The 20,249-nt window shown below is 46.7% G+C and overlaps 1 protein-coding gene across 1 annotated transcript in view; it reads left to right on the forward strand.

The window, feature by feature from the left end:
• The first annotated feature begins 345 nt into the window (after nucleotides 1–345).
• LURAP1L (leucine rich adaptor protein 1 like) overlaps nucleotides 346–20,249 on the forward strand; it is a 40,139-nt gene continuing 20,235 nt past the window's right edge. Inside the window, exon 1 of the mRNA XM_040358394.1 lies at nucleotides 346–962. Coding sequence (XP_040214328.1) covers nucleotides 759–962 — 204 coding nt within the window. The 5' untranslated portion in view covers nucleotides 346–758. The remainder of the gene's footprint in view (nucleotides 963–20,249) is intronic.

Raw genomic sequence — 20,249 nt, forward strand, 5'->3', positions numbered from 1 at the left:
TGCAAACTGTTGGCGCTATATAAATCATGTATAATATTAATATGCTATATTATTATTTTTTTTACTTGCTAGAATTTTTTTTTTTCCAGGAAAGTGACATTTAACTGTTAAAGGGGATGTCACTTTCCTAAAAATTAAAAAATTCAATAATAATATAGCATATTTCTATTATACAGGATAAAGCAGAGCCTTGAAATAAAGAATGCAATGAAGCCATAATACTATGTGATGAGAAGGATGACATCACCCATCAGGTTCCTTCTAAGCAAGGTTATCCACGAGCCTCCCTTACTCCGCCATACAAGTATTGTCTGGGCTGGCTGCGGTCGCTGTAACCTAAGAGGCGCGCAGCTGGCAGTGTGGAGGAGGCTTGTATGGGGCTGGAGGAGCGGGGGATTCCCTTGTGTATGAAGGATTACGGTAGAAGGGCTGTGTCAGCTCAGGTCCTGTTGGCAGTACGGTGGAAAGTTTGAGCAGATGTGAGAAGACAATGATTAGGATGGAGCGATGAGAGGTGACTCCGATCAGGGTGGTGAGACCAGGGGGTGAGACCAGGGGTGAGGATCATCAAACACAAGCAAGGCTGGCTGCAGGGAACATACATGGGTGTAGCAAGGAGTGAGCAGTCATCCTAATTACAGGAGCACACACCCCGATGAAGAAGTTTGGACTTGTCAGCCTTCCTGCCTTATTTCTATGTAGATCACCTTAGTACTGAGGATTGGTGACTTTTGGACTTTCTTCTCCTAGCTTCTCCCATGGCTGACCCATCCAGTCTGGACCTGAGAGATATAGAGATCAAACTGGGGCGCAAGGTACCCGAGAGCCTGGCCAGATCCCTGAGAGAGGAGCCCCCCAACACCACCGATGGCTTCCCCCAACACACCCTGCCTGGCACCTTGCCCCAGACCAGCACCCTGGACAGGCTGGAGACCAAGATCCAACTTCTCAGACAGGACATGGTAAGTGTCACCGCTGACAGCTGTGTCCGCCACATTCCCTGCATGTATGGAGGATGGGGCGCACAGCTGTGGATCCAGAGCAACAGGTGCTCCTGGCTTACTGACTCTGAGATGGGGGGGTGGGGAGCTGTCACATGGACATGTCAGATCGTTCTCAGCCAAGTGTCACGGGGGGGTCCAGGGTTAAAGGGCACGCCAGATGCAGCACAAAGCATTTAGTGTCACAGGGGGGTCCAGGGATAAGGGGCACGCCAGATGCAGCATAACGCATTTAGTGTCACGGGAGGGGGGGGTCCAGGGTTAAAGGGCACGCCAGATGCAGCATAATGCATTTAGTGTCACGGGGGGGGGGTCCAGGGTTAAAGGGCACGCCAGATGCAGCATAATGCATTTAGTGTCAAGGGGGGGGGGGGGGTCCAGGGTTAAAGGGCACGCCAGATGCAACATAATGCATTTAGTGTCACGGGGGGTCCAGGGTTAAGGGGGATACCAGATGCAGCATAACGCATTTAATGTCACGGGGGGATCCAAGGTTAAAGGGCTAGCCAGATGCAGCACAATGCATTTAGTGTCACGGGGGGGTCCAGGGTTAAGGGGCACACCAGATGCAGCATAACACATTTAGTGTCACGGGGGGTCCAGGGTTAAGGGGCACACCAGATGCAGCATAACGCATTTAGTGTCACGGGGGGGTCCAGGGTTAAAGGACACGCCAGATGCAGCATAACGCATTTAGTGTCACGGGGGGGGTCCAGGGTTAAGGGGCACGCCAGATGCAGCATAATGCATTTAGTGTCACGGGGGGGGGGGGGGGGGGGGGTCCAGGGTAAAGGGCACGCCAGATGCAGCATAATGCATTTAGTGTCACGGGGGGGGGGGGGGGGGGGGGGTCCAGGGTAAAGGGCACGCCAGATGCAGCATAACGCATTTAGTGTCACGGGGGGTCCAGGGTAAAGTGCACGCCAGATGCAGCATAACGCATTTAGTGTCACGGGGGGGGGGGGTCCAGGTTGAAGGGCACGCCAGATGCAGCATAACGCATTTTTAAACGCATGAGCAAGAATGGATTTCAGCCTATGACCTGGACTAGTGCGATGCAGAAACCAGTGCGATTACAGCGCCGGTTCCCACATCGCTTCTCTCCCGCAGGCAGTTCACACCGCCCTCTGCGATCCGCTGCGGGTGTCAATACATTTGGTAATGACACCCCAGAGCGGTTCACAGATCGCAGTGCAAACTGTGGGTTCGTACAGGAATCTGATCGCATAGATGAGAACACCCATGCGATCCGATTCTAGCACGGGGAAAAACAAGTCCCTGCACATTTTTCTATGCAAAAACCAATGCCAGTTCAGCCAACTGTACCGCATTGCTCAGACATCGCCTGTGATCGCACCTGCGGTGCGGGTGCGAATCACAAGCAATGTCTGAAATCGCACTAGTCTGAACCTGGGCTCAGTGGGGTTGATTTACTAAATTCTGGTGCAGTTGGGCATGATAGCCAATCAGCTTCTAACTCCAGCTTGTTCAATGAAGATTTGACAAAAAAAAAAAAAAAACCTGGAAGCTTTTCAGTTTTAGTAAATGAACTCCAGTGAGTTGTTGAAGTACTTTTGTGTACTTTTCAAAAAAAGTACATTGTGCTGCAGGGAGGAGCTGGTGGACTCAATTCCCCTATAGACACATTCTCATACTTGTAACTGTCAGCCTCGCAATGCCTCATGGGACTTGTAACAGCTGGAGGGCCACAGGTTGAGCCCCCATGATTGTATTCTGAGGTTACGCAGACTTCCCCCACACAGTCATCGGCGTTGGGGGGGCTAAAGCCCGCGGCGTTGTTAAAGTGGCAAAAAATCTGACAAGTGCCAGTTTTGTGTGGATAGTAAAAGGGTTAAAACCTCCAAGTGTTTGCTGTTGTCTGTGTACCCATTCTAGAAATTCCCCTCACTTCCTGTCCCTGTGATAGAGAATCATAGGGGCACAAATTGCTGTGAAATCTCTCCAATGAAAGCAACAAAAACACCTTTTTAGTAGATTGGGAAAAGGTGAGCTTTCAATGGCTTTCTGTGTACAGTAAAACTTTGGTTTGAGAGGAACTTGGTTTGAGAGGAACTTGGTTTGAGAGGAACTTGGTTTGAGAGGAACTTGGTTTGAGAGCATTTTGCAAGATGAGCAAAATGTTTTAATAAATGTTGCCTTGATATACAAGCGATGTCTTGATATAAGAGTAGCGTCAACTGAGTATAAAAAAGAAGAGAGGAGCCTCTAAGTGTAGCAATATGGTTACAAAGATCTCCAATATTTTCCTATCTTGTACTGGTGACACAGGGACAGGAAGTCATCCCAACTGGGATACAGGGCATAATAAATATTTGATGGTGTAGCCATCCCCCACTCTATCTACAACTTAAAGCCTAAGGTTTTTTTTTGGGGGTTTAAAGCAGCATGAGCCGTGGTTCACACCAATGCGGCATGACAAGTCGCACCCCATTTGCAGCAATGGAACTGCTCAAGACGCAGCAACTTTAAAAAAGGGTTCTTGCACTATTTCAGTGCGACTTGCATCAACATCTCCTAAATGAAGTCGCAAAGATGCACATGAAATCGCACCGATAGATGTCTTTGACGTTGCGCTCAAATAGCACGACTTTGTAGCAGCACTGGTGTGAACCAGGGCTTCAACCCCAAACCCAAAATGTAATATATTGCAGCTTACCAATCACTAGATGCGGTGGTTGTATTTGTTTTTATTTTTTAGGCTTGTTTTCACCTTTTTGATCTGGCCAGTAACACACCTCCTTTATTAGTGTGCCTGCACTCTGGATGAAGGAGAACAGGGGACACAGCAGTCAGCAGCATTGTCACTCTGGAGGTAGGGGATTGTTAGATGTATTGGCAGATTTAGCTACACTAACAAATTGAAGCTGAACTCCAGCTAACGCTGTATATGCAGTTACAGCAAACAGTTTTCTTCATTTTAAGATAAAGGTTTTACAAAAGTAAATACAAGATGATCATTGTAAGCACCCTGCCAGTGGTAAATGGTTTGTCCTATCCCTGTAACTTAAAGTGGTTGTGAAGTCAGAAGTTTTTCTTTATCTTACTGCATTAAGATAAAAAGCCTTCTGTGTGCAGCAACCCCCCACAACACTTACCTGAGGTCCCTCTCTGTCCAGCGATGTCCACAAGTGACTGGGGCCTCTCCTTCCTGATTGGCAGTCACAGCACTGGCACCATTGGCTCTTGCTGCTGTCAATCTAAGTCAGCTAGCCAATCAGGGGAGAGAGGGACGGGACTGTGTCAGGACTCGGGTGCCCCCACAACAAGCCGCTTACTGTGGGGGCACTGAACAGAAGGGAGAGGCCAGGATCACAGAAGTGGGACCTGAGAAGAGGAGGATCTGAGCTGCTCTGTGCAAAACCAAATACACAGGGCATAACATGTTTATTATTTTTATGGGGGGGAAAAAAAACAAGACTTTACAATCGCTTCTATATCTAGAAGAGAGCTTGTACTTTTGAAAAACAACAGACTTACTGACCAGATCACCAGATGAAAATAGAACAAGGAAAACCTAAAAAAGAAAACGAATGCAGCCATCACCTCTAAGAATTGGTAAGCTGCAATATAATGTTTAATACTGCTTGAAGATTACAAACCCCTTCTTATTGCTGTCTGAGTCCCCAGTAAATTGAATCTTTTTTATCCTGATGCCCATAGTTTTGTGTAACCACTGTATTGTACAAGGAAATGCTTCCACTGCCTATCCTTCACGCAATCGTGCTGTGGTAACGTTGCATGCTTTGGTGCAATACAGCGCCATTCATTCTTAAAGGTACCCCAAGGCACCTTGCCAATGGATTTTGCTTTGTAGAGCGGTACAGCTTGAGGCAAAGCACGTCTGTGCATTGTGAGATAATTCTCTTAATTGGGACACAAATGGCGTAAAACCACCCACAACAAAATGTAAATGCTGATAGGCTAAGCCTTCTAATTTCTAAGGACTACATGTCCCAAGGTACCTTAATTCCAAAAAGTAGCGATTCTCAAACAGACTCTACCTCCTGAAACTCCTCCTCCTCCTCAGCCCCTCTGTAGATCAAAAGACAGGCTCAGTGAAATGACACAGCAGGGCCTACTCACAGGGCATAGTGACTACATGTCACACAATAATATTTGTTTTTTCCTCCCCTGGACGCATTCGCTCCTGGCAAGAAAAAATAAGCTTAAAAAATGCGTTTTCTTTTTTTTTTTTTTCTATCCTGTAAACGCTCATCTTCTAATATACCTGTAAACATCTATTTGTGCATGGCCACATAGGTTTACATAAAGATCTGATTACAGCAGTTGCAGCCTGTCCATAGAGGGCGCACAGCCACCGCCTCCACTATCCATGTGTCCGTCCTCCGGCACCGGACCACGAATTCCAATACGGAGGGGAGTTTTTTTTTTTTGAAGCACATGATTAGAGCCAGAGGACTGTAATAGGCTTCAAAAAAGGGTCGGCTCTGAGCGCAGAGCAAATGCCTGTAAAAGCAGTGGGGTAGATTCAAAGAGCAATTGCGTCTGCGTAACCATAGTTACGCAGCGCAATTGCTTACCAGTGCCGGCGTTACGAATGCTCCTTATTCAGGAACCTCGTTACGCCGACTGCAGCCTAAGAAATGACTCCTTATGCCGTCATATCTTAGGCTGCATTCTTACGCAGGCCGCTAGGTGGCGTTCCCGTTGTGGTCAGCGTATAGTATGCAAATTGCATACTAACGCCGATTCACAACCCTACGCGAGCCCTGCGTACGCAGTTTACTTCGTTTGCGTACGTCTGTTTTTGCGTAAGGCTGCCCCTGCTATTAGCAGGGGCAGCCAATGCTACGTATACCCGTCGTTCCTGCTTTGCGAAATTTGAAATTTACGTCGTTTGCGTAAGTGAATCGTGAATGGCGTCCAGCGGCATTCACGATTCACTTACGTAAATTTCAAATTTCAAATTTCGCGTTCACTTTAAAGCAAATGACGTCCTTGCGACGTCATTTACCGCAATGCACGTCAGGAAAGTTTCCCGACGGAGCATGCGCACTACGCTCGGTGCGGGAACGCGCCTAATTTAAATGATCCACGCCCCCTACGGGATCATTTAAATTGCGCGCGCTTATGCCGGGCATTTTGCCGGAGCGCCCACGCAATTTACGGAGCTACTGCTCCGTGAATCAAGGGTAGCGCAGATAATTTGCGGGGGCGCAGGGCAAAAACGGTGCCCTGCGCCTACGTATAAACTGCGCAAATCTACCTGAATCTACCCCAGTATTTTTTACGTCCTGTGTGCATGAGACCTAATGTAGTATTTCACAGACCAAAAGGGAGCAAATAGGAGAAAGTGGTTCTAAAGGTTTAAGTTTTTTTTATCTTTATACATGAAGATAAAAAACCTTCTGTGTGTAGCAGCCCCCCCAATACTTACCTTAGGCCCATCGTGATTCAGCAATGTGCACAAGATCTATGGCTCTCCAGGGACTCTCCCTCCTCATTGGCTGAGACAGCAGTGGGGACCATTGTCAATCTCAGCTGGTAAACCAATGGGAAGAGTGGAATGGACACGCAGAGAAGTGGCTCAGAAGCGAGCCTGCTCGGGTGCCGCCACAGCAAACTGTTTGCTGTGGAGGTGCTTGGCATGAGGGGGAGGGCTAGGAGCGCCAGTGGGGGACCTGAGAAGAGGAGGATCAGGGTTGCAAAACCACTGCGCAGAGCAGGTAAGTATTATATGTTTGTTATTAAAAAAAAACTTGCCTTTTAATATCACTCGAAGTTCATTTTTAGGGTTTCCACACACACATACAATAGGATAGTTTCCATTAAAGTTGAAATACTTATGTAGGAGCTTTGTTACCCACCAAACCATTTGTGATTTACACAGCCCTGCTATGCAGTACAGCCAGGCTTGTGACTAGAGCTGCACGATTCTAAATAAAATGAGAATTGCAATTTTTTGCTCAGAAGAAAGATCACAATTCTTGTGGTGTAACATCTTCTTTCACATTATACAAAAAACAACTTTACTGTAAATTTTTTAAAATTATTTAAAGTGTCTTTTTTCAAAAACAATTGTGTTTAAAAAAACGCTGCGCAAATACGGTGTGACATAAAATATTGCAACGACCACCATTTTATTCTCTAGGGTCTCTGCTAAAATATTTATATATATATATATATATATATATATATATATATATATATATATATATATATATATATATATATATATATATCATGTTTGGGTGTTTCAAGTAATTGTCTAGCAGAAAAAATGTCAGAAAAGGTTTGGTCTTTAAATGGTTAAACTTCCTTTATCTATATCAAACTGTGGCCCTTCTGTTGCCTTTATCCGACCCTTGGGGCACTAATCATCACACTAATATGAGACACCATTCTGTCCTCTAACACCAAAAATGAGGCATAATTCTTGCCACTAATATCAACAATGGGGTCCTAATTCTCCCACAGACACCAACAATGGTGCACTATTCTTCCCCCTAATACCAAAGATGGGGCACTGTTTACTCCCACTGATGCCAGAAAAAAATTCTATTCCCGCTAGCCACAGTCCGGCCCCCCTAAAATCTGAAGGACAGTAAACTGGGTTTTTGTTTAGAAAGTTTGGAGACCCCTGATCTACACTCTGGAGTTCTTTTATTTTGATAAAAGAATGAAGAGATACTTTGTTTCTACTTATTAGCCTGTTGTAATAAAACTTGGCAGGCTGCCTGGATTTTTTTTCCCCTTAGCTGTGAGAACTCTCTGCACTTGTTAGGAAGATCGTGACATGCTGTTTTGAAGATCGGGAAGGTAAAAAGATTGCAATTTCAATTCTTAACGATTAATCGTGCAGCTCTAGTTGTACCCGACCCTTGCCTACTACAGTTAAGCAACACAACTGGGTCATCTCCCAACCCCAGTTTGTAATTGGACAGCCAAGGAGCAGCAACAGACTGATTAGGTTATCTCTGCTTGCTCTTTAATTTATTACTTTTCTTGCCAGCGAGTCAGCGTACCTCCGCTTCCTATCTGAGTGCTGTTGTACAGTGGATTACCAGTAGCTGGCACAGAACCATATTTAGAAATACAGGCTAATGGCTAGGGTTGTCTCGATACCGGGTACCGATACCGAGCATTTGCCCAAGTACATGTACTCGGGCAAATGCTCCGATGCTTCACCCGATACCTGGACAGTCAGGGTGATCAGTGCGGTGGGGGGAGTTACAAGCACCGATTACCCTGTATAGATTTCAACAGGGTGATCAGTGTTTGCAACTCCCCCCGCCGCACCGATCACTGTTGACTGTCCTGTATCCTCCTCCAGGCCCCCCTTCGTTCTGCTGCTGTTCCCCTCCATGCTCCATGTCCTCCTAAGTGCTCTGTGCTGCTGTCCCCTCCGTTCTGCTCAGTGTCCCCCTCCGTGCTCCATGTCCTCCTAAGTGCCCCGTGCTGCTGTCCCCTCCGTTCTGCTCCGTGTCCCCCTCCGTGCTCCATGTCCTCCTAAGTGCCCCGTGCTGCTGTCCCCTCCGTTCTGCTCCGTGTCCCCCTCCGTGCTCCATGTCCTCCTAAGTGCCCCGTGCTGCTGTCCCCTCCGTTCTGCTCCGTGTCCCCCTCCGTGCTCCATGTCCTCCTAAGTGCCCCGTGCTGCTGTCCCCTCCGTTCTGCTCCGTGTCCCCCTCCGTGCTCCATGTCCTCCTAAGTGCCCCGTGCTGCTGTCCCCTCCGTTCTGCTCCGTGTCCCCCTCCGTGCTCCATGTCCTCCTAAGTGCCCCGTGCTGCTGTCCCCTCCGTTCTGCTCCGTGTCCCCCTCCGTGCTCCATGTCCTCCTAAGTGCCCCGTGCTGCTGTCCCCTCCGTTCTGCTTCGTGTCCCCCTCCGTGCTCCATGTCCTCCTAAGTGCCCCGTGCTGCTGTCCCCTCCGTTCTGCTCCGTGTCCCCCTCCGTGCTCCATGTCCTCCTAAGTGCCCCGTGCTGCTGTCCCCTCCGTTCTGCTCCGTGTCCCCCTCCGTGCTCCATGTCCTCCTAAGTGCCCCGTGCTGCTGTCCCCTCCGTTCTGCTCCGTGTCCCCCTCCGTGCTCCATGTCCTCCTAAGTGCTCCGTGCTGCTGTCCCCTCCATTCTGCTCCGTGTCCCCCTCCGTGCTCCATGTCCTCCTAAGTGCCCCGTGCTGCTGTCCCCTCCGTTCTGCTCCGTGTCCCCCTCCGTGCTCCATGTCCTCCTAAGTGCCCCGTGCTGCTGTCCCCTCCGTTCTGCTCCGTGTCCCCCTCCGTGCTCCATGTCCTCCTAAGTGCCCCGTGCTGCTGTCCCCTCCGTTCTGCTCCGTGTCCCCCTCCGTGCTCCATGTCCTCCTAAGTGCTCCGTGCTGCTGTCCCCTCCATTCTGCTCCGTGTCCCCCTCCGTGCTCCATGTCCTCCTAACTTCCTAAGTGCTCTGTGCTGCTGTCCCCTCCGCGTCCCCCTTCATGTCCTCCGGCCCCTCTGTCCTCGAACTGTCAGGATGGAGAGCCGGTAAACCCAGCTCCTTCCTTTTGCGAATGAACAGAGTCAGTGATCATTGACTCTGTCCATTCATATAACTGAAACATCGTAACCTGTGATTACAATGTCTCAGTTTATGAATGGAGAGGAGCCGCTGTCTTCTCTCCATTCATTTTCAGTGCAGTGGAGAAAGGGACTGGGGAATCTCTATCCTCAGTCCCTTTCTCTGTCTCAAAGGGGAGATGTCAGCGGTCTGTTAAGACCCCTGATATCTCGACAAAGCCCCCCAACAGGGCTGATAAAAATAAAAAATTGCAATAAATAATAAAAAAATGAATTGTAAAAAATAATAACATTTATAATAAAAAAACACACTGACACACCCCCCCAAAAAGAACGCATTGTAAAAAAAAAAAAATTGGAAAAAATAATAATTTGTAAAAAAAAAAACTGACACGTGCCACTGTCACATGACATTAAAAAAAGTCAGTAATCGGTATCGGCGAGTACGTGACAACCCTACTAATGGCATCTAATAAAATATGATATGATTTGTTAATGCATAATTTCACTTACTTGTTTTTTTTAACCCTTCTCGCCTAAGGGTTAAAACAAATGTTAACGCCTTAGCATAATTTTTATTTTGAAGTAGAAGTCTGTGGTATAGTTTTGTGCGATGGTTTGGGGATGGGGAAAAAGCATTAATCACTTCCATGTGACTTTCATTCCTCTGCTATATGTGCGTAACTGGAAAATGTACGTTCGTAGTGTACTTTCTTATTACACGTATGGGTGACATGTACATGACACACCTGAAGGAATGATTTGTGTAAAATGGGCACAATTGCTTCCAACTGCACAAAAGTAAACTGTTCTGTAACTCTTCTGCACGAGGAAATGAGTGGACACAGAATACAACACAGGAATGCACAAATGTGTGTTTGGTTTAAGTAAATACCATTGGGGTTGTTTGTTGTACATTCACATTCTTTACTTGCAGCCCAGGAAGACGGATGGCATGTATATTCACTTATACACTGGGTGATAAAACATTTGCAGAAATCAGTACTTAAAGCAGAACTTCACCCAAAAATGGGAAGTCCGCTTGTTTGCACCCCCCCCCCCTTCCATTGTCACATTAGACTTTTTGGGGGGGAGCGGGTACCTACTTTTGACAGGTACCAGCTCCCACATCCGGTCAGATGCGCCGCAGAGTTTTGAACCAGAAGTTTGACCCTCCCGCAGTCTTCTGGGACACATCACATGTCCCAGAAGACTGCGGGACCATTCATTTCATGGGTCGTGCATGCGCAGTAAGAAACCGGCTGTGAAGCCGCAAGGCTTCATTTCCAGTTTCTCTTACTTGAGATGCTGGCACCTGCACCGGAAGCCGATTGAGGAATCGACTCAGGTGATGACATCGCTCGATCCCTGGACAAGTAAGTGTCCTTATATTAAAAGTCAGTTATTTGTTGCTGCCGGCTTTTTAAAAAAAAATTGGGGGGAGACTGGAGCTCCTCTTAGCTACTTAAGGACCGGAAGATTTTTTCTCCTTAATGACCAGGCCTTTTGGTGGTATTTGATCACCTCTGCAACTTTTATTTTTTTGCGCTATAAACAAAAAAAAGACTGCCAATTTAAAAAAATAAATAAATACTTTTGGATTTATTAAATTCCCCCAATAAAAAAAAAAATAAGAATTAGTTCCTCAGTTTAGGCCAATATTTATTCTTCTACATATGTTTGGTAAAAAAAAAAATCGCAATAAGCATATCGATTGCGCAAAAGTTATAACGTCTACAGAATATAGGGGATAGATTTATGGCACTTTTTTTTATATATATATATATATATATTTTTTTTCTTTACTAGTAATGGCGGTGATCAGCGATTTTTAGTGGGATTGTGGCGGACAGATCGGACACTTTTTTTGGGACCAGTGACGTTTATATAGCGATCAGTGCTATAAAAATGCACTGATTACTGTATAAATGAAACTGGCAGGAAAGGGGTTAACACTAGTGGTGATCAGGGAGTTATATGTGTTCCCTGGGAGGTGTTTCCAACTGTGGGGGGAGGAGGGGACTGACTGGAGGAGGAGATAGATCGCTGTTCCTGATCACTAGGAACAGCAGATCTCTCTCCACTCCCCTGTCAGAACTGGGATCTGTTTGTTTACATTGACAAATCCCTGTTCTGGCTCTCTGTGGAGCGAACGCAGATTGCCGGCAGACATCGCGACCGCCGGCCATGTGCATTGGCTCCCCTGCCGTGCCGTACTATAGCTCTAAAAGGAGCCAATGTACACCTACGGCTTTTTGCAGGAACGAGCCAACCTGCTGCAGTATGACGGCGGCTGATCGGCAAGTGGTAAACAGTAGAGTGAGTAGACAGTTCTTATGGCCACATTCACACTTACATTTTGGCCCGACAGCATGCACCTGTAAAAGCAAGTAGATTGCAGCCGCTTGTAATCGCATTGAAGCCATCACCTGTGAGTGTTTGGCCTTGGACGCACACTGTCGGGCCATAACGCAGATGTGATTGTCTGTCATTGTTGACCTTCTTTTAAAAATACTACATGCTTTGGATTCTGTAGTTTCTAAAGCTGGGCACAAAAAATAAAAATACTCCATCCACACAAACGAGGCCCCCCAAGCCAAGCAACCAGCATTTTCGAAAAGAGGTCAGTAATGGCAGCCTCTACGTGACAGGTATCCTTTTTTAACCAATGTTTATACAGGAACAGAACTTATATAAATCAAATGTGTCAGCAATGAAAGGAATGAGTTGGCAGCCTTACCTGGTGTTGGGTGTGTCTGCCTGGCTGAGAATGTAGAGCATCTGAAGACAAAAGAAGGACATTTATTTGCTTTTTAGCTTGAACAGGGCTGGCCATTGTTGGTAGGCTATACGAGAGATGGAATTACATATACGTATGCCTGTCCTTAGGAAGTATTGAGGACTTCAGATTCTGAAAATGGTAGTTGCTTGGCTGTTATGCTTAACCAGTGTGTTTATAACATTTTGAGTCACTGACCCAGGCCAAGTATCCAGAATAGGTGATGCCTTTCCTTATCTTTATAAATAGGAAAAGACCTAAATCTCCACCCTAGGCCATGGCCAGTGGAGTATAGCTACAGTTCAGTCTGGTGGCGCTTGGGGTCCCTTGACTCACAGTGGAGCACTTGCTCTCCTCTGGGGGGAAAACTCTACTGACAATGGCAGCCAAATAAGCACCCCAGGGTCCAATAAGCCTTTTGCCTCCCCTAGAGATTCTGAAGCACCTTCTAGAACAGTAGCAAGTTTGACAGCAGAATACCGGAATTGCAGCTTTGGACTTACCACTCGACCCCATGTGCAGCTCAACTCTTGGGCTCTCAGCAGCAGCAAGAAATAATAACAGCAGCCACATAGTTCTGGGCTCTCAGCAGCAGCCACATAGTTCTGGGCTCTCGGCAGCAGCCACATAGTTCTGGGCTCTCGGCAGCAGCCACATAGTTCTGGGCTCTCGGCAGCGGCAACAAATAGTAGCAGCAGCCACATAGTTCTGGGCTCTCGGCAGCAGCCACATAGTTCTGGGCTCTCGGCAGCAGCAACAAATAGTAACAGCAGCCACATAGTTCTGGGCTCTCGGCAGCAGCCACATAGTTCTGGGCTCTCGGCAGCGGCAACAAATAGTAGCAGCAGCCACATAGTTCTGGGCTCTCGGCAGCAGCCACATAGTTCTGGGCTCTCGGCAGCAGCAACAAATAGTAACAGCAGCCACATAGTTCTGGGCTCTCGGCAGCAGCCACATAGTTCTGGGCTCTCGGCAGCAGCCACATAGTTCTGGGCTCTCGGCAGCAGCCACATAGTTCTGGGCTCTCGGCAGCAGCCACATAGTTCTGGGCTCTCGGCAGCAGCCACATAGTTCTGGGCTCTCGGCAGCGGCAACAAATAGTAGCAGCAGCCACATAGTTCTGGGCTCTCGGCAGCAGCCACATAGTTCTGGGCTCTCGGCAGCAGCCACATAGTTCTGGGCTCTCGGCAGCGGCAACAAATAGTAGCAGCAGCCACATAGTTCTGGGCTCTCGGCAGCAGCCACATAGTTCTGGGCTCTCGGCAGCAGCCACATAGTTCTGGGCTCTCGGCAGCAGCCACATAGTTCTGGGCTCTCGGCAGCGGCAACAAATAGTAGCAGCAGCCACATAGTTCTGGGCTCTCGGCAGCAGCCACATAGTTCTGGGCTCTCGGCAGCAGCAACAAATAGCAACAGCAGCCACATAGTTCTGGGCTCTCGGCAGCAGCCACATAGTTCTGGGCTCTCGGCAGCGGCAACAAATAGTAGCAGCAGCCACATAGTTCTGGGCTCTCGGCAGCAGCCACATAGTTCTGGGCTCTCGGCAGCAGCAACAAATAGTAACAGCAGCCACATAGTTCTGGGCTCTCGGCAGCAGCCACATAGTTCTGGGCTCTCTGCAGCAGCAACAAATAGTAACAGCAGCCACATAGTTCTGGGCTCTCGGCAGCAGCCACATAGTTCTGGGCTCTCGGCAGCAGCAACAAATAGTAACAGCAGCCACATAGTTCTGGGCTCTCGGCAGCAGCCACATAGTTCTGGGCTCTCGGCAGCGGCAACAAATAGTAGCAGCAGCCACATAGTTCTGGGCTCTCGGCAGCAGCCACATAGTTCTGGGCTCTCGGCAGCAGCAACAAATAGTAACAGCAGCCACATAGTTCTGGGCTCTCGGCAGCAGCCACATAGTTCTGGGCTCTCGGCAGCAGCCACATAGTTCTGGGCTCTCGGCAGCAGCCACATAGTTCTGGGCTCTCGGCAGCGGCAACAAATAGTAGCAGCAGCCACATAGTTCTGGGCTCTCGGCAGCAGCCACATAGTTCTGGGCTCTCGGCAGCGGCAACAAATAGTAGCAGCAGCCACATAGTTCTGGGCTCTCGGCAGCAGCCACATAGTTCTGGGCTCTCGGCAGCAGCCACATAGTTCTGGGCTCTCGGCAGCAGCCACATAGTTCTGGGCTCTCGGCAGCAGCCACATAGTTCTGGGCTCTCTGCAGCAGCCACATAGTTCTGGGCTCTCTGCAGCGGCAACAAATAGTAACAGCAGCCACATAGTTCTGGGCTCTCTGCAGCAGCAACAAATAGTAACAGCAGCCACATAGTTCTGGGATCTCTGCAGCAGCAAAAAATAGTAACCGCAGCTATATAGTTCTGGGATCTCTGCAGCAGCCACATAGTTCTGGGATCTCTGCAGCAGCAACAAATAGTAACAGCAGCAGCAACAAATGGCTCAGCACAGCAACTCAACCCTGCAGGCTTGAGACCTCTCCCTGGGATCTCAACCCTGGCAGCACAAGGGGACACAAACCTCCCCCCCCCCCCACTTACCTGAGCCCTCATCCGATCCAACACTGTGCACGTCTGCAGCTCTTTTCTCCCCTTACTGCTGGGTCTTGCAGGCTTTGTTAAGGCACCGGGATTCCCATTGCTGTTAACCAATGCCAGTGACAAGTTCTGCTGTCTGCGTCAATGGACACAGCAGGGGGGTTCGGGTGCGAGCGCACTGGACAGAGGGGAGGGGCCAGGATCCCTGACAGGGGATCCAAGAAGAGGATGTTCAGGGCCACTCTGCAATTCCATTGCATATATATATATATATATATATATATATATATATATATATATATATATATATATATATATATATACTGTATATATTAATTTATTTCCCAATCTTATTTTAATTACCTTTTATAATCACTTTTAATGAAAACTGCAGGTTGAATAAAAACATGTAAATATAAAAAAATCAATTGCATGGGATAGCCCAGAGGCGATTCAGTTCGCATGTGTTGCGCTTTACAAGTTTCTCACTCACTCATAGCTTATTGTAATATGGTGTTTTTAATGATTGAGTTTACATCTATTTTAGGTGTTACCAAATTGTCATTGCTAAGCATGTGAGAGATAGCTAGAAAACTCTTGCGACAGATCAGTCCTTATGTTTACATTATGTGATCATCAACTAGGAAGATCATTATTTACCAGGGAAGTTATCTAGACCGGTGCAATGTTTTCTCATCATGGAGCTTATCATATTACTCTATTATTTTCCATGACTCTATTGTCATTGTGTGTGTCCACCATTTCCCTACCACCTGCTGTGAAAATAAAAATAATGGAAAAGTCTAAAAATAACCCAGGAAATAATAACGGTTAAATTATCCATGCCGTCCTAATGAAGTGTGCCATTATTACTAGTATTGTTTATACTGCTTTGGGAAATCAGTGTTGCCATATGCACCTGGGATTTGATCATTTTACAGATAGTTATGTAGGCTCAAATTACTGAAATAAATAATTGCTTGGCTGAAAAGAGACTCTCTTTGCACTACTTATCAAGAGTGTGCCTCACAAAGGGTATGGTAGATAGGGGTACCATCATCCTTAAATTAGTAGTATTGAAAAAGAAAGCCAGGGACTACCCCAATCATATCCTTGGCAAAAAAAAGGCTACCTCAGTGCCCAAAAATTAACAATGTTTTTTATCAAAATATAGAACAATTTATTTATACAAATTCATTTAAAAACATTGTACATATTCATATATTTGAACAGAAACAGCAGTACATCTGTGCATTTGTGCTTGTTGGTTCTAAGTAGTAACAAGTTATCCCCAATAGATGATGAGGATACCAAATTTAGTAGATTTTGATGTATAGTCCTCTACATGTTTCGCAGTGAAAACCGCTTCTTCAGGAGGAGTTTACTTATCATCCAGGATAGGCAATAATTTGCAGCAACAACAAGCCAGGGGCACCAAAAGGTAAGTCCCCCCCCCCCCCTACGGCGAACACATTGGGCACTCATAAGCACACATATCTAATATGCATTAAGATCACTGATACAGCAACCTGGGGGAGGAGGAGAAAATAGGAGGCTTGGATCATGTTTATTGGGAAACCCCAGTGATCCTGGTGGGTATCCAAAGTATTGCTTGTAGTTAAGAGGTATTGCACTGTTGATGTTTCCATGGTTGAGATGGTATCTGTGCCCCAAAGGTTGCCTCTCTGTGTTCCCCCAGGATACAGCCCCCGCCTTTTTTGCACTACTGATTAGAGACATCAAAGTGGAAGTCCAGGTGATTACTCATTTTAAAACTACTCCCACCCCCATACAAATTCTATTCTAACTATTATAGAAGCAAGATGCTTACTTTATACTTGCTTATTCTGAGGGTGCTTCAGTCCAGTCAAGTGATCTCCCCAGTGACCAACTTCATGGGAGAGGAGCGAGCAGTGACAATGGCTGCAATACCTGTGTGGTGTTGTCACCCATAGGCTTTGCTATGGAGCATCCGTTGTCTGCTGTCCATCATCTCCCCTAAAGTCACCTCTGGGAGCTGATGACGTGACTGTGACCCCACTCTCTCGTTGGTCTTCACAATCTATGTTCCCGGGTACACTAAGTTTACATCAAGAGCAGGCATTGCATCCACGTATTTAAAGCTTCATGAACACTTGTCAACGTTCTGCATTAATTTTGTCCATTGCCACTAACGATGTAGTTCCCATGATCAAGTTTGCAGTTTTTTGCGATGCATCACTCCAAAAGGTATCCAGCAGGTAGCAATCAGCTAGCTTTACCTCTCCCCCAAACACATCTAATCATGTAAATGCGCCGCAAATTCCTTACAAATGCACCTATGGCCTTAAGGCCTGGTTCACACTTGTGTGAGTGGTTCCTGCTGCAGGTCCGCACCTGTTGCCGCAGCCACTCGCACAGAAAAAAACCCACAGAAGATGCATGTGTGGGTACCAATAATCCTAATGATACCTGTACACACTGGAAATCGCAGCAGCCACTTTCCACACTGGGAACCGCATTGCACTTGCAGTTCCTGTGCAGGCTGCAATTTTCAAAAATGGAGCAGGGACATTTGCCCTGCATTTTTAGGAGGCAAGGCAGCACATTCAAATGTTTAGTCATTGCTCCAACTATAGCCACATGCAGTGAGAAGTTACTGGCACAAATATGCTGCTAAATATTGATCACTAGCAATCTGAGCATCTCGAAAATACAAACTTTATATTTACCTCCTAGGGTGTAATGAACAGATACAAAATCTATGTATAAAAACATAAAATTTGTTATTCAGAAAGTCGCAGATAGATACAAAGATTTGTTTAAAAAAATGTGTTAATTATACCATAGGAGGTACATGTAAAGTCCCATTTAAAGTTTGTATTTTCGAGATGTGTCACATTGGGAATGGTACCTCCAAAGGGTAAAAATTGTATCCCGCTCTACCCGCCCCCCCCCCCCCCACAAAAACTTTAGCAATCTGAGCAATATCTCTCTGCCCCAGCTACAGGGGGAGCTATTCCATAGGGACAATGGCCAACTTCTTAGCAATTCTGCCACTGGCCATTTTGACAAACAACGGTAGTATTGCTAGAGGTAGAGCAGCACAGAAAACACAAGAGATACATTTTTGGAGATAACGTCAATGACCTTCTGCCTCTAATCTGAGGCCTGTGTCATTTTTGGGGAAGGCTCTTCAAAATTCTTTCTGCCACCAACTCAGAGCCATGCTACAAGACCAAAATGGCCGATTGCATCCCACCATAGGAGAGGAAAGACAAGATGTGTCACTATGTAATGGTGCTTTTAAGTTGCTTGTACAAAGTCTTGGTTGTGTCAGGGATGCCTCTGCTACTGCATACCCACAGCAAACAAGCAGCATGCAGTGCAGTGCAGCCGCCAGCAGGAGATAGTATGTGGGCCTGGTGCCAAATGACACACACAGGCAGGGCTAGACAGATGGTTATTGAGTTCAGATACCAACAACCTCAGAGGTGAAGTACAAGACCCCATGGACTACTGAGTGCCTGAGTAAAAGACCCCATGGACCACTGTCTAAGGCCCCGTACACACGTCCGAGAAACTCGATGGGCAAAACACATCGTTTTGCTCGTCGAGTTCCTTGTGAAGCCGCCAAGGATCTCGGTGAGCCAAGTTTCCTCATTGACTAACGAGGCAATAGAGAACATGTTCCTCGTCGGTTTCCTCGGCCGAAAGTGTACAGACGACTGGGTTTCTCGGCAGAATACGGCTCCGATCGAGTTTCTGGCTGAATTCTGCCGAGAAACTCGGTCGTGTGTACGGGGCCTTAGATAGACCAGTGGCTGGAGCGTGCATCACATGCGCTAGAGGTGCTAGCCTGCCCAGTTGCCATCAGGAAATGTGTTCAACGTAGCTACAGACCATGAAAAAATGAGAACCCCATTACCCCTAAAGTAGGCTGTGCAAACAACAATAATAATGCTCAAGGTGCAGTAAACCAAAACTAACAAATTGTCTCAAAGTGTGCTTTCGAAACATGCACTGACCTAGCTGTCTAACTTTCAGGGTTAAAAGCTCATCCAGGAACCTGTTTTACTTAAACAAACATTTGACAGTTTGATTACTTTTCAGTTAACTTACACATCAAGGTTATTCCAGCTAATACCACATTCCAGCCTTTTATGCAAAGTTTCAGTTAACTCTGCGACAGTGGAGTATACATTATGTGTCTCAAGACCTCAAAAGAGAGCTAGTGATACAGCAGAAATGTATCACTTTTTACTGAATTCTAATATATATATTCTACGTATAACTAGTGTTGCACCAATATAGTTTTTTTTACTGGTGAGTCGGGTACCGATGCTTTCAGTCAAGTACTCGCCGATACCTTTGTGAGGTGCGATTTGAGCCTATGTAAATGAAGTGGGCTCAAATCGCACTGCAAAGATTTGCGTGCAATTTGAACAGGAATGCGGTGCAATTCCTGTCTGCATCGCATTCAGTTTCCACCACTGCTCCTGTGTGAACTCAGGCTGAAGTCACTTTGACACACCTGGGTTCACATGGTGGGAGAAACCGCATGTAATTCGGACAGGAATTTCACTGCATTCCTGTTCAAATTGCATGTGATTGTTTGCAGTGCGATTTGAGGTTATTAATTTCTGTATGGGCTCAAATCGCACCCTAAAGGTATCGGTTTCAGGTATCGGAGCATTTGCACGAGTACGAGTGCAAATGCTTAGTATTGGTACAACCCTACATATAACCATGGTCAATCTCTTCATTTACAGTAGCAGCTGCACAGGATAAAGGAAGGTCAGTGTTTGGGCTCATAGAAAACACATGTCTTCTATGTACCCACAATGCTGGTGTGATGTGCAATGCGGAGCAGAAACATGCAACGTGTCTACATTTTTCCGCAATGCAGTGGTCATCACCACATGTATCCACACTGTGATGCAAATACATGAATGAAGTGTGACATAGTCACATTTAAAATAAAGTTAAAAATGGGAAGCAGTGTGATGCACACACAACACTCCTTCCTCAGTGCACTCATTCGTGCCCTCCCTCCCCATCACACTGGGCTGAAGAGTTGTGTGCTAGGGTTGGGCAGATGGGGCACGAAGAGCCTAGTGCCATATCAGGTCCACTTTACTTTTGATTGACAGCACACAGCAGGAGGCTGCTCCATAGCCAATATTTAGTTCAATAACGCCTTTTGATCCTGCTCGTTGCTGTGCATCAATCCAAAGTAAAGCGGACCTTTAAAACCTTTACATTCTCGTCAAATTAGAAGTACCTATACATAATGGCTCTCATATTATTCTTCCCACTCCATTATGCATGGCGATACCCAATATGTGTTACACATGCATGTGCATCTTGGAGGTATGCATGTTTATGTATAAGTAAAAGGACTGTGAGTCCCTGGAAATTT

The sequence above is a fragment of the Rana temporaria genome, chromosome 1 (assembly GCF_905171775.1).
Source record: "Rana temporaria chromosome 1, aRanTem1.1, whole genome shotgun sequence".
Lineage (NCBI taxonomy): Eukaryota > Metazoa > Chordata > Amphibia > Anura > Ranidae > Rana > Rana temporaria.